The sequence below is a fragment of the Mastigoproctus giganteus genome, chromosome 14, assembly GCF_048544385.1.
Source record: "Mastigoproctus giganteus isolate SK-2022 chromosome 14, ASM4854438v1, whole genome shotgun sequence".
Taxonomy (NCBI): domain Eukaryota; kingdom Metazoa; phylum Arthropoda; class Arachnida; order Uropygi; family Thelyphonidae; genus Mastigoproctus; species Mastigoproctus giganteus.
Window position 1 is genome coordinate 89,405,855 of NC_143588.1, and position 15,423 is coordinate 89,421,277.

At 37.0% G+C, this 15,423-nt stretch overlaps 1 protein-coding gene across 1 annotated transcript in view; it reads right to left on the minus strand.

Moving 5' to 3' along the window:
- Nucleotides 1-15,423, minus strand: part of Faf2 (Fas-associated factor 2) — a 135,843-nt gene that overhangs the window by 116,349 nt on the left and 4,071 nt on the right. The window contains exon 2 of the mRNA XM_090389313.1: nt 1,871-1,939. Within this exon, the coding sequence (XP_090245439.1) occupies nt 1,871-1,939 (69 nt within the window). The remainder of the gene's footprint in view (nt 1-1,870; nt 1,940-15,423) is intronic.

Here is a 15,423-nt window from a genome sequence, read left to right on the forward strand (position 1 = left end):
CGGAAGTGTTCTATGTATCATATTAAGATAAACTTCTCTTATTCTTTAACAAAGTCAAAGACCACATCACAGTTGGACCTGATGGGCTATGAGCCATACTGCTTAAAAAATTCTTGAATTCACTAGTGCCTATTCTTACTAATTTGTTCAATTTCTGCATTCCTTCTGGTGTTTATCCTAATGCTTTCAAAAGTTCAACCCACCTAGTACCTATATTCTAAAATCATAGACATAAATCTGATCCCTGTAATTACTGAAATACATTAATAATGATTAATAATGGTTTTTAGTAATTAATAAATATTAATAATCTTTCAAGACTGCAATCTTCAAGAATTTGAGTTCATCCATCCATCCACGAATTTCAATTCAGGTTTAAGCCCTGTAGATCAACCTGCTCCAATTTGGCCTTATTCTTGTACTTCACATGTGTTAATCTGGAAAAGGGTCAGCAGATTGACTGTCTATTTTTAGATAGCACTAAAGCTTTTGACTCTTCCCCTAAAGTGATTGTTTTAAGTTACTGCCTTACCGAGTGTTACCACCTTTACTTGATTGTATAATTTAGTTGTTAAATAACAGTTCAGCAAGGGTCATTCTCAAAGAGGCTTCAATCTTCACTGTTATTTCCTCTTGCAGAGTGCCACAGGGCTCTCTCCTCTAGGCCCCTCTATTTCAATGACCTCACAACAGCGCTCCAAACTTTCGATGTCAAATGGCAAATGTCTGCTAATGATCTAAAAGTCTACAAGCCTTTAATGCTGTTGAATTATCATGTTGATCATGAAAAGGTCAGAGCTGTTGAACACTTCAAATATCTTGATTTTATCATATGCCATGATCTTCATCCATCAGCTCATATAAATGGTATTGTTTCGAATGCTTTTTGGCTTCTTATTCTCATTAAATGACTTACCTCAGCTTTCAATATTGAGGCTGCTATTATGATCCTTCTACAACTAGTTTTGCCTTTTATTGCCCACTGTGTCATTATTTGGTCTTCAAGTAGTCAGAAATATATTTCTTTCTGACCTGCCCACACATATTCAAAGCAAATTTGTTTCCTTTGTTTCAAGAAATGCATTAAGTTCCAGATTATAAGGTTCTGTGCAACAGGATTTGTTTAATTCCTCTTAATTACGATACATTCAGTCTTGCTATTTCCTTTATAATTTAGTTCACAATTTTATTGACTCTTCTAACTCTTATTCCTTGGCAAGTTTCTTGTGCAAATTCCCATCACCAATACACATTCTCCTTGCCTACTCTTGGAACAAATTATTCATCTATGGGCCTGGTATTTCACAATACAAAGCTAATTAATCTTTACAGGATTGATATTCTTGTTCCCAAAAATTCATTCAGGAAACTGACTCCTGATATGCTAAAGTTAGGTTTTTTTTTTTTTTTTTTTTTTGTTTGTTTTAATTGTACTATTAACCTATTAGGACAAGGATATTTAGACTCAATTATTGATTACTGTACATTCATGTTAACTCTTATTTTGTATTTCTGCATACAGGTGAATTAGTATTTAGGCACTATGTATGCTCTATTCCAAATAAATAAATTAATTAAAAATGAAATTAGAAATTTTAAGTTGACTTGTGCATTCGTTATTTCTAGAAATGAATATAAGCTCAAGCCTGTCACTGTTTCAGAATGGGACAGTGTTCCCCACTTCCCAGAAAGCAAGGCAGAATTATAACTCAGTGGTCGCTTTAAGTATTGAATTAGTAAAAATATAGCATAAAATCTCCCAAAATGTAAACTACACAAACAGCTGGTGCATGTTAAGTGGCACAAATATAAAGAAAGGCAGTAAAGTTGAGAATACTTAACAGGAAAAAGCAGATAAATCATGTCTCACCTCAATATCCCAGTGGTGATTCTGAAGTATATCTCTACACCTATCCATATCCTCAATTCCTGTTAGGTCCTATTAAAAAGAAAAAATATATAATAATAATAATAATAATTGAATGCATATATTAATGCTTTATAAAATAAATATCTAAATTTTATATTCAAGCATGGATAAAGTCATGTAGTTTGAACTAAAATTTTTTTTAGCTCTAATTAATTTCAACCCATAACACATCATGCCTTGTGCATTTAGCCTTCAAAATATTATCATTATCTTCACCATTTCTCATATTGTGGAATTAATTTCACAACCGCAATGGCATGTTTGCATTATCGGGGTACCTGCCCACCCACCGATGAGTGAGCCAACAAACTCCGAAACGGTGCTGTCTGGGAGGTGGTGCCCACTAAGAATAAATAATGGTAGTCTCCTCTAATAGAGAAGCGTTTTTTATTCAAAGTAGTACTATTGCCACAATATGAAATAAAATCAAACGATGCCTTTACACTACTCAGGTAGTTAAATTTATGGGTAAACTATGGTGTATTTACACCGATATTATATAGGAACACACACACAAAACATATTATATATTACAGATTCAGAATGAGGATGTTGAAGAACATTATAATAAGAACAGAAATGGCTAATTTAATAATGAAACACACTAGACTGAAACACAATACACTGAAGAGTTTGACAATTTAATTAAATTAATAATCACACATACCAAACTTGAATTACACTCCAATATTCAAATGTTTCAGAATATTATCCTTCTGTGGATAAATAGTTAATAATAATAATTACTATTATTATTACAGTGCAACTGCAATATAACACAGTTCTTCATAATGTGGCTTTGGATATACTGTAGGTATGATCATGTCCCCAAAAAAAATTATGAAAAAAATAGTGTTCAAAGAACTAGCAATTTCATATTGGAAAAGGTGAATACTGTATATATATCATATCTGCCATACATCCTACTACTGTATTTCTGACAAGGGAAATTAGCTAAAAATTGGATGTATATTTGCTTTGACATATTCTGTATTCAGCTGCAGAGTAATTTTTGTAAATAGGACTCATCACAGACTAATTATACTGTAGACGCCCAGTTTCTCCCCTCAGCTAGACATGCAATAAAACAGTATATCAGTGGAATGCTAATTACAGTTACCTCTGGAGGGGAATACAGCTACTATTCATAAAGTCTGTTACATTAGTTATAAAGTAAATTTTGTAAATAACAGCACATAACATCCATTCTTCAACTAGAAGTTATATTTAGGATAGCAAAAACTGCTAAGAGCTAAACCGTACAAAAATATACATGACAAGTGATTTATGAAGAAATCATGTGACGTCACTTTGGCACTATGATAGGCTGGAGCCGACCGGGCTAGCCAGGTGGGTAGAGTGCCTGCCTGGCAACCCAAAGGTCACGGGTTCGAATCCCGCCTCGGGCTTGGATCAAAGTACTGCAAAAACCTTGGGAGGTGCACTATGGCCACAAAAGCCGATGCGCCAACAACTACAAAAAAAAAAAAAAAAAAAGATAGGCTGGACAGTTTGATTTTGATTTAGTTTTCTCAAAACACGATAAATTCTAGGGCACCAGAAATAAATACATGGCAAAGTTAGTAAATCAGTAGGACTAAAGTAATGGCTACCAAAAGAAAAAATTATACAGTTGAAGAAAAGTTAAAAAAGATTATTGAAGGAGTTAAGAGTGGCAAAACAAAATGCAGCATATTTCACAAGTGTGGAATTCCAGAGGGAACAATCCATGGTTTGATGAAAGAAGAAAAACTGCATTCATTCATAGACTCTGTACAAGATGAAGTAGGCATTGAAAGGAAGAAACTGCACTTGGTAAAACAGTGATATGGACCAATGCATATAAAAAATGGTTTCTACAGAAGCATAATGAATGGGTACCAATAAATGGGGTAATTTTGAAAGCACAGGTACTTAAATTTCATAAGATACTTGGTGGGGAGATGACGACACATTTAAAACTTCTGAAGGGTGCCTTTGGAGATGGAGACTCATCATGGGATATCCCAGGTTAGTCTTGTAAGCAAATCTACATCTGGTGACATTACAGCAGCAGAGGTGCTTCCTGAATAATGTGATTCAAGATGGTAAATAAATAGATGAACAGTTGTTCAACTGTGATGAAACAATTCTGTACAAAAAAAACTTCTCTCCAACAAGTCACAAGATATTAAAAAAATACCCAACAAACCGAATATGAAAACTAACAAAGAGAGTTATCGTGCACAACCAAGAGTGGAAATCCATTGTGCACAAGTAAAAGTTATACTTAAGCACAATGGATTTTAAACATGTCAATGTAAAATCCCTACTTTTGATTTATAAAAGTAGCTCCAACACTTGGATGACGAGTGATATTTTTGCTTCATGGTTTGAAAGTAAGTTTATACCATCAGTGAGATGCCAATTGCTTTCCAAAAACTTGAATAAAAGGCTCAGTTACTGTCAGTTTACTGCCCAGCTCATCCTTTGGCTGATATTTTAAAATCGAAAGAGGGCAAGATCAAAATCAGTTTCTACCAAGGAACACAACTAAACTAATTCAGCCCATGGTTCAGGGCATTATTCGAGCTTTCAAAGCCTATTATCATGGTGAGCTACTTGCTGTTGTTGTGAACTCAGAAATTCAAGTCCTACAATTTCTGAAAACATTAACACTGAAAGACAATCCTGGATTAGCGAGGGAGAAAGTAAGCTCAACAGCAACTGAAAACTGCTAGTAAAAATAGTAGTAGTAATGGCAAATAATGCAAGAAAGCACACTTATATAGTATCAGCAAAAAAAAAAAAAAAAAACCATACAAGATTTTGTCTAGTTCTTCCTTCAATTTATTCAAACGATCAACTTCCACAACAGATGGAAGCCTGTTCCAAAATCAACCACCTGCTGGCTGAAGGCAAACTTTGCATATTTATCCTGCAACCATCCTTCCTCAACTAGAATTTATGTCCCCTCACGTGTGGCCTCAGCAAGTAGAAGAGTGCAATTAACATTCAGCTTACACAATCCATTAAACACTTAAATCAGATCTCCCACATGTGACTAGTCTCAAGAGGCTGCAATTTGCAGAATTGTAGTCTTTCTAGTAAGAGCATCCTTCTGTTCCCTTCACCGGTCTGTTTGCTCTTCTCTCCACCCATTTCAGCGATCTACATCCTTCCTAAAATGAGGCCTCCAGACCTGTACACAGTACTCAAAATGTGGCCTAATCGTTGCCTTATACAAAGGGATAAATCACTCAAATATCCCGACTAGCAAAATTTCTATATCACTGACAAAAATCCACAGGCCATCCTGGCTGCATGTCTGCACTGCTCAGAGAATTTCATGTCTGACTGCACAATTATCCTCAGGTCTTTTTTATTCTCCAATACCTCAAGTGTAGGGCCACACAGTTGATCAGTGATTCTAGGATTACTGCTACCCATATGCAGAACCTTGCATTTGTCAATGTTAAACATCAACATCAACTCAGTACATCAACCCAACTTTCCTAGATCCTTGTTGCAGTAGCTCGCCATGACAAATGCCGTTAACCACGCTGCCAACCTTTGTATCACATGCAAACTTACACATTAAGACTGACATATACTTTCATCAATATCTTGATAAATATTGAAAATAACAATGGGTCCAGCACTAAACTCTGGGAGAACTCCACTAATAACATTAGTCCAAGAAGAGCAGTGCCTGTTGATAACCACTCTGTCTTCCACTTAACCATCCCTTTATCCATAGCATTCACTTGCCTGTAATGCCAAATTGCTTCAATTTGTACAGCAGGCTTTTATGTGCAACAGCATCAAATGCCTTCCTGAAATCCAAGTATATGATGCCAAAATTATTTTTGCATCCAGTTCCTTGATCACAGCATCATAGTAACCTATCAGATTGGTTACACCAGACCGCCCTTAACAAATCCATGCTGTGATTGCAGTATAATTGCTTGCCTGTCCAGATGGTACTGTATTACTTTTTTAACCAGTGATTCCATTATTTTCCTTGCAACAGATGTTAAACTAACAGGTCTGTAATTACTCGCATCACATTTTGATCTCCCTTTATGGTACATATTTGCATATATCCAGTCCATACAGACCTCACCTTAATCCACAGATACTCTCATAATTGTGGCTAAAGGTTTGCCTAACTCCTTTGCTGCTGTCCCCTAACGTAACTGGATAGATTCCATCTACCCCAGGTGCTATTTTTATGTCCATCTGCAACAATTTCACCTCCACTTTCCTTTCAGATATCACAAAGTCATTTATCTCCTCGTTACCGTTTGGTAAACTTTCACATCCCCCTGCCCAAAAGAATTCCTCACGTGTGAATGTAGATGCAAAATACTTATTCAATTTGTCTGCAATCTGAGCAGGATCATCAACAGTTAATCCAAAGACATTAAGTGGCCCAATTTGATTCAGCCCCTTGCTTCTACTGCTAATATAAGCATAGAATTTTTTACTGTTTTCCTTTGCATTCTTTGCCAGAGATGTCTCATAATCTGCCTTAGCTTGCCTAACCTCCATTGTGACTTGATTACAGGCTAATTTATATATCTTTCAGCTTCAGCACTACTAATTGCAATAGTGCTAACTATCATTTTAGCTTTTTGATACTTGCAGGGATAGAAACATTTTTTGATTCCACATTATTATCTACAAAATCCCGAATTTCATATTCAGTTTCATATTTTTAAATTTCACTTAAAATACAATTTTTTTTTACCGGCTATCAACGGTGAAGTTAGTTCTTCATAAGGCCAAGTAGATGGTTCTAATAAATAGAAATAATTTAAAAGGTTTCCATCATTATTTCTATCTGATAAAAGACAAATTCATGTGTTGAATTATATTTTTTAGTAATGTATTCCTAGGAAGAGCACTGAATTTATTATTTTTATTAAATGGAATACCTTTAAACTTATCTGATTTAATCAAATCTTCAACTTGAGATCTGTTTTCCAGTAAAAAAAAAAAAAAGGGTAAATTTCAACCGTTATCAATCCACTGCAGGATAGAAGCCTCCTCAATGGTTCATGTTGAGTTGAAATAGATCCAAATTTGCCATGCTGGTCCAATGCATGTTAGCAGATCTACTGTATTTAGCAGTCAGAGGCTTGAACCCCAGTTTACACAAAGAGTGTGTGCTATTACACTCCGGCTCCTGACCACTCAGCTATGGAGGCCATTGGCACTGTTTTCCAGTACTAACCTTTAAATTTTCCAAAGCTCTTTGATTGTGTTTGATTAATTTTTGCACTTTCTGAATGTTAATTGATCTTGACTGAACTGCAGTTAAAAGTAATAAAAATTCTTCAAGAATCTCTATCATTATATAAGAAAAGTTATTATATATATCTTGCAAAAAAAATTAATGTTTGCTAATCTCTAGGCCAGACCAGAATAAGAACTTAAAAATGCATATATGTATAATGCAGGATATGTGCACCGTACAGCAGTAGCAGCACGTAAACTAAATGCCACCCAACATGATCCGAGTATTCGATCAATTTTAATAATTTCGATTTCGGGTTTGATTTTAATTAGATTGGTGATAAACATAATCAATTTTATCAAAAATTATTTTTAAATTATTAACTTGTTTTATTTTTTCCTTGAATTTCTTTAAGCTATCAACTTCAATAATGAGAGATGGAAGTTTGTTTCAGGAGCAGCAGTGCGTAGCACATGCTTCTTGATTAGACCGGGGTTCGAGCCCGTGAGCCACCAAATACGGAGGATGCGGAAAGGTCAGGGAATGACCACCGCATATCCCTGGGGCAATATGGCTTTAGTTGCTAATGCTCCTAAAAACCAAATAACAACAACATAACAACCTGCTGACTAAAGGCAAATTTCTACACATCTCTTCTACAACTGTCTCTTCAATTTGAGTTTTTGCAACCTCAGGTTAGTAATCTGAGCAAAAGAAAGAATTCCATCAGCATTGAGCCTGCTCAAACCAATTAAGTGCTTATATACCTCAATCAGATCACTTGCGAAGTGATCTGATTGAGGTATATAAGGACTTAATTAATAATAATGAATCATCTCACAAGTCTCTAGATGCTGCATTTTGCAGAACTTAAGCCATTCTTGCTAAGAATGGCCCATTGTTACCCTCACCAATCTTGTTGCCCTTCTCTAGCAACTCTACATCCTTCCTAAAATGAGGCCTTCAGACCTGTACACAGTAGTCAAGCTGTGACCTGACCATTGCCTTATAAAAAGGGATAATCACCTACTTATTCCTGCTAGCTAAATTCCTCTATATCATTGGCAAGACCCCCATGAGCTCATCTGGCAGCCTATCTGCACTGCTCAGAAAACTTCATATCTGACTGCACAATTACACCCAGGCTTTTTCATTCTCCACTATCCTGAATGTAGTAGTACATAACTGGCACATTTCTACTGTTACCCATATAAAGTACTTTGCATTTGTCAATGTTAAACTTCAGCTGCCACTTTTAAGCCAATCATCCCAACTTTTCTAGAACCTGTTGCAGTAACATAAAGGGAAGTCTTGTCTACCAATTTGATTGAATACTACAATGTGGTCAACAAACAAACTGGTTGAAAAAAATTAATTTTGATATAATATACTTGAATTTCAGGAAAGTTTTTGACACTGTTGCACATGGAAGACTACTGTAGAAATTAGAGCAATATGGCATTAAGTGCCAGTTGCTGCAATAGATTAAGGGATGGCTCAGTGGGAAACAGCAGAGAGTGGTAATAAATGGACACTGCTCTACATGGACTAATGTTATCAGTGGAGGCCCCCAGGGTTCAGTGCTGGGCCCACTGCTGTTTTGTGTATTTCTCAATGATATCGATGAAGGTATATATCAGGCTTATTGTACAAATTTGCAGATGATACAAAGGTTGGCAGGGTTGTTAATGAGAGTAATGACAATATGCTACTGCAACAGAATCTAGAAAACTTGAGCAGATGGGCTGAGAGGTGGCAACTGAAGTTTAACACTGACAAATGCAAAGTACTGCATATGGGTAGCAGTAACCTCAAAATAATATACCAACTGTGCGGTACTACACTCAGGGAAGTGAAGAATGAAAAAGACCTTGGTGTAATTGTAATTGAGCGGTCAGATATGAAGTTCTCTGAGCAGTGCAGACAGGCGGCCAGAGCAGGTCATGGAGTTTTGTCAATGATATATAGGAATTTTGCTAGCAGAAACAAGGTGATTATCCCTTTGTATAAGGCAATGGTCAGGCCACACCTTGGGTACTGTGTACAGGTCTGGCAGCCTCATTTTAGGAAGGATGTAGAGTTGCTAGAATGAGTACAGAGAAGGGGAACAAGATTGGTGGGAGAAACAAAGGGGGTGCTCTTACCAAGAGAGTCTTAAGTTCTGCAAGATGAATCATCTGGAGACTAGGCACCTGCAAGGTGATCTGATTGATGTGTATAAAGCCTTGAATGGTTTGAGCAGGATCAATGCTAATGGGATACTTCTGTTTGCTCAGATTAAGAACGTGAGAGGGCATAGAGTCAAATGAAGAAAAGACAGTTGTAGAGTAGATGTGCAGAGTTTGCATTTAGCCAGCAGGTCGTTGATTGACGGAACAGACTTCCATTTGTTGTTGTGGAAGTTGTTAGCTTAAATAAATTTAAGGCTGAACTAGACAAACATTTGGAGTGATCAGATGGGTGAAATGGGAAGGGATTTTTTTTGGCTGATGCTGTATAACTTCTTTCTTGCATCATATGCCAATCAACTAATTTTAATTCTAATTAACAGCCCTGCCGACATATGTATCATCTGCAAACTTTGACATTACACCTGATATCTACCGTCATCAATATAATTGATAAATATACAAAATAACAATGGGCCCAACACTGAACCCTGTGGGACTCCACTAATAACATTAGTCCACAAAGCAATGTCCATTGATTACCAAACTCTGTCTTCAAATTGGTCAGACAAGACTTCTCCTTAAAAAACCCATGCTGTATCTGAATTATTACTGCAGTCTTGACTCAATCATAAAATTATCCATTGTAGCAACTTCCCCTTAATGCCATACTGCTCCAATTTATACAAGTCTTCCATGTGTAAGAGTATGAAAAGCTTTGCTGAAATCCAAGTATGTGATAACAAAATTATTTTTAGATCCAGTCCTTTGTGACCACAACATATTATCCAATCAAATTCTTCAGACAAGACTTTTCCTTAACAAACCTCCATGCTATGTCTGAACTATAACAACAATCTTGTCTACTGTTGTTAGACAGTAATGACTCGAATGAGTGCAATGAACAATTGTACAGAGAAATAGAGTGGGCTAGTAAATCAGAATGTCTTATAATGGGGGATTTTAACTTCCCAGATATTGACTGGAACTTGTGAATATATGTGGAAATAGGTGGGTATATGGGATGTGTTAGGGTAACTAGGAATAGGTGCATGTATACCAATGCTAAAAGTATAGTAAATAAATTTGATGAATTTGAAGTGTTGGTCAAGACATCAAAGGCAGATATTGTTGGGATAGCAGAGATGATGTCACCCAGATATAAGGAAGGCATAACTGGAATTTGGGGAGTACAATGTGTACAGAAAGGATAGACAGGATAGGAAGGGAGGAGGTGTTATGCTGTTAATTAAGAAAAACATAAAATCAAAAGAAGTGCACTCGGTTGATATAGATGAACAGTGCACTGTTGAGACAGTTTGGTGTGACATAAGCACTGCGAAAGCAAAAATAAGAGTAGGAGTGTGTTATAGGCCTAATGACTCGAATGACTACAATGAACAATTGTACAGAGAAATAGAGTGGGCTAGTAAATCAGAATGTCTTATAATGCGGAATTTTAACTTCCCAGATATTGACTGGAACTTGTGGGTTGGTCACTCACACACAAGTCAGACTTTTGTGGATTTATTGGATGATTGTTTTCTGCAGCAACATGTTCAAGAGGCAACCAGAGAGAGTAATACTCTTGATCTGGTTATCAGCAGTGATCATTTGTGTATTAAGAATTTGCAGATAAAGGAACCACTAGGTGGCAGTGATCACAGTGTACTGATGTGGGATTTACTTAAATATTTAATTACCATCAGGGGTAAAGGAAAGGGTTTTTGCTTCCGTAAAGGTGAGTACAGTGGTCTCAGACAGTTTTTAAATTTTGTACAGTGGAATCAACTGACGACGTTACCAACAGTAAATTCTAATTGGGAAGCATTCAAGGAATTAATTGTGGATGCTACTAAAAGTTTCATACCTATTAAGAAATATGGTTCAAGGTTTAGGCCTAAATTGTTATCAAATGAACTAATGAGACTCGTAACCGAGAAGAAAAATTCATGAGATGCACATAAATTATCAAGCGACTCAGAAGCCTATGGTAGATATAAGCTAGTCTAGTTAAAGATGTAATCAGGTCACAAAGGAGGTTAGGCAGGCGAAGGCAGATTACAAGAAATCTTTGGCAAAAGATGCTAAGAAAAACAGCAAGGATTTCTTTACTTATATAAACTCTAAAAGGAAGGGGATGAATCTGATTGGTCCACTTAATATCGATGGTTCGACTGTTGATGATCCTGCTCAGATAGCAAACAAACTGAACGAGTATTTTGCATCTACATTCACACATGAGGACTTATTAAGGTTTGAAAATGGCAGAAGGTTATCAAATTGTAGCAGGGTGCTTAATGATTTTGTAATAACTGAGAGAAAAGTGGAGGAGAAATTGTTGAAATTAAACATAAGGCACCTGGGGTGGATGGGATCTATCCAGTTATATTATATTAAAGGAGGCGGCAAAGCAACTAAGCAAACCCTTAGCCATAATTATGAGAGCATCCTTGGACTCAGGGGAGGTTCCCACGGACTGGAGATGTGCAAGTGTATCCCCAATTCACAAAGGGGGATCGAAGGATGACACGAGTAATTACAGACCAGTTAGTTTAACTTCTGTTCCGGGTAAAATAATGGAGTCACTGGTTAAAGATGCATTGCAGGTTCATCTAGACAAGACTGCAGCAATAATTCAGACACAGCATGGGTTTGTTAAGGGAAAGTCTTGTCTGATAGATTTGATAGGATATTACGATGTGGTTACAAAAGAATTGGATGCAAAAAATAATTTTGATATCATATATTTGGATTTCAGAAAAGCCTTTGACACTGCTGCGCATGGAAAACTATTGTACAAATTGGAGCAGAATGGTATTAAGGGTAAGTTGCTACAATGGATAAAAGAATGGTTGAGTGGGAGAAGACAGAGGGTGGTAATCAATGGGTGCTGCTCTTCGTGGACTAATGTTATTAGTGGAGTCCCACAGGGTTCGGTGTTGGGTCCACTGTTGTTTTGTATATTTATCAATGATATTGACGAAGGTATATCAGGCTTAGTGTCGAAGTTTGCAGATGATACAAAGGTTGGCAGGGTTGTTAATGACAGTAATGGCAGTGTACTGCTGCAACAGGATCTAGATAATTTGGGCAGATGGGCTAAGAAGTGGCAACTGAAGTTTAACCTTGACAAATGCAAAGTACTGCATATGGGTAGAAGTAACTCCAGAGAAACGTACCAACTGTGTGGTACTACAATTAAGGTGGTAGAAAATGAAAAAGACCTGGGAGTAATTGTGCAGGCAGATATGAAGTTTTCTGAGCAATGCAGACAGGCTGCCAGGGCAGGTCATGGGGTTTTGTCAATGATATATAGGAATTTTGCTAGCAGGGAAAAGGAAGTGATTATCCCTCTGTATAAGGCAATGGTCAGGCCATGGCTTGAGTACTGCATACAGGTCTGGAGGCCTCATTTTAGGAAGGATGTAGATTTGCTTACAGATGTACAGAGAAGGGCAACAAGATTGGTGAGGGGAATGAAGGGATCCTCTTACCAAGAGAGGCTTAAGTTCTGCAAATTGCAGTGGCTGGAGACTAGGCACCTGCGCGGTGATCTGATTGAGGTGTATAAGGCCTTGAATGGGTTGAGCACGCTGAATTCTGATGGGATCCTTCCATTTGTTCAGATTACAAATCTAAGGGGGAATAAAAAGGCAGATATAGAATAGATGTGCGGAAATTTTCCTTTAGCCAGCGGGTGGTTAATTGCTGGAACAAACTTCCATGTGTCGTTGTGGAAGTTGATAGGTTGAATAAATTTAAGGAGGAACTGGACAGGCATTTGGAGGGAACGGTGTGATTTTTTTTTTTTTTTGGCTGATGCTGCATAAGCTCAATCACTTGCTTTCCTGCATCACATGCCACTACTACTACTACTAGATAATCCTGCAATGCTTCTTTAACCAGGACTCCATTATTTTCCCTGGAACAGAAGTTAAACTAATAGGTCTGTAATTACTCATGTCACCTGTCAATCCCCCTTTGACTGAAATGCTCCCACAATTATGACTAAGGGTTTGCTTAGTTCCTTTGCTGCATCCTTTAATATAACTTGATAAATCCCATCCACCCCAGGTGCTTTCCTTATGTTTAATATCAACAATTTCTCCTATACTTTTTTTGCTCTGAGTTATTACAAAATCATTTTGCTTCCTGTTAGAGTTTAATAAACTTTTTTCCTCCATTTCCCTACAGAATTCCTCATTTGTGAATGTATATACAAAATATTAATTGAGTTCGTCAGCTCTCTGAACAGGATCATTAACAGTCGAACCATCGATATCAAGTGGACAAACCCTGATTCATTCCCTTCCCTCTAGAGTTTACATAAATAAAGAAATCTTTGCTGTTTTTCTTTGCATCCTTTGCCAAAGATTTCTCATAATCTGCCTTTGCTTGCCTAACTTCCTTTGTGACTTGATTACAGACTAGCTTATATCTACCATAGGCTTCTGTGTTTCCTGATAATTTATATGCATCCCATGCATTTGTCTTCTCTGCCACGAGTCTCATGAGTTCATCTGACATACATCTAGGCCTAAACCTTGAGTAGTATTTTTTAGTTGGTATGAAAAGCCTAATAGCTTCCAAGATTAACTCCTTGAATGCTTCCCATTTAGAATTTGTTGTTGATAACATCATCAGTGGATCCCACTGTATAAAATTTAAAAACTGTCCGAGACCACTGCAGTCATCTTTATGAAAGCAAAAACCCTTTCATTTACCCCCAATGGCGGTAACATCTTTATCTAAGTAAATCCCACATCAGTACACTGATCACTGCCATTAGGATATGCAAATTCTTAATGCATGAATAATCACCGCTGGTAATCAAATCAAGAGCATTACTCCCTCTGGTTGCCTCTCAAACATGCTGCTGCTGCTGTTGTAGAAAACAATCATTCAATAAATACACAAATTTTTGCTAGTGTGTGAGTGACCAACCCACAAGTTCCAGTCAATATTTGGGAAGTTAAAATCCCTCATTATAAGACAATCTGATTTACTGGACCACTCTATTTCTCTGTATAGTTCATTGTACTCATCGTGTTCGTTGTACTCATCAATCATTGGGCCTATAACACAATCTCACCCTCATTTTTGCTTTCCCAGCACTTATGTCACACCAAACTGATTCAACATTGTACTATCCACCAATGTCCACTGGATGCACTGTCTTAGATTGTATTTTTCTTAACTAAATAAATGAAATAAATTATCTAAATAATACTTATAAAAGATCTATTTAAATTAAAAAGAATGCTAAAAATTATTTTTTATAATAAATTCTTGTCTTGTCTCCAGTTGCTATGCAACCAATTGCGTGCCACTTAGGGGTGCAATTCACAGAATTAAAACTACTCTTGAACCTCCTTTACATATCACTGAACTCATCATCTTCATGTTTTTTCAAGGACAGGTTCAGGCACACACTCAACATCTTCATGTGTCTCTATCCTAAGCCTTCCTCTTCATCACACCATATTCACCATCTTGATGGTTCGACTGTTTATGATCCTGCTCAGATAGCTAACAAACTGAATGCGTATTTTACTTCTACATTCACACGAGTTATTAAGGGAGGAGAATGCCAGACGTTTATCAAGCTGTAACAGGGAGCTAAAGGATTTTGTAATAACTGAGAGGAAAGTGGAGGAGAAATTGTTGAAGTTAAGCTTAAGAAAAACAACAGGGGGCGGATGGGATTTATCCAGTTATATTAATAAAGGCAGCAAAAGATGTAAGCAAACACCCAGCCATGATTATGAGCGCATCCTTGGACTCAGGGGAGGATCCAACAGACTGTGGATCTGATAATGTATCAACGATTCACAAAGAGGGATCAAAGGGTGACAAAAGTAATTGCAGACCTGTTAGTCTAGCTTCTGTTCCAGGGAAAATAATGGAGTCACTGGTTAAGGAAGCAAGGCACAATCATCTGGACAAGACTGCTGTTATAGTTCAGATACAGCATGGGTTTGTTCAGGGGAAGTCTTCTCTGACCAATTTGATTGGATACTATGATGTGGTCTCAATGGATTGGGATGCAAAAAATAAATCTGATATCATATACTTGGATTTTAGGAAAGCTTTTGATACTC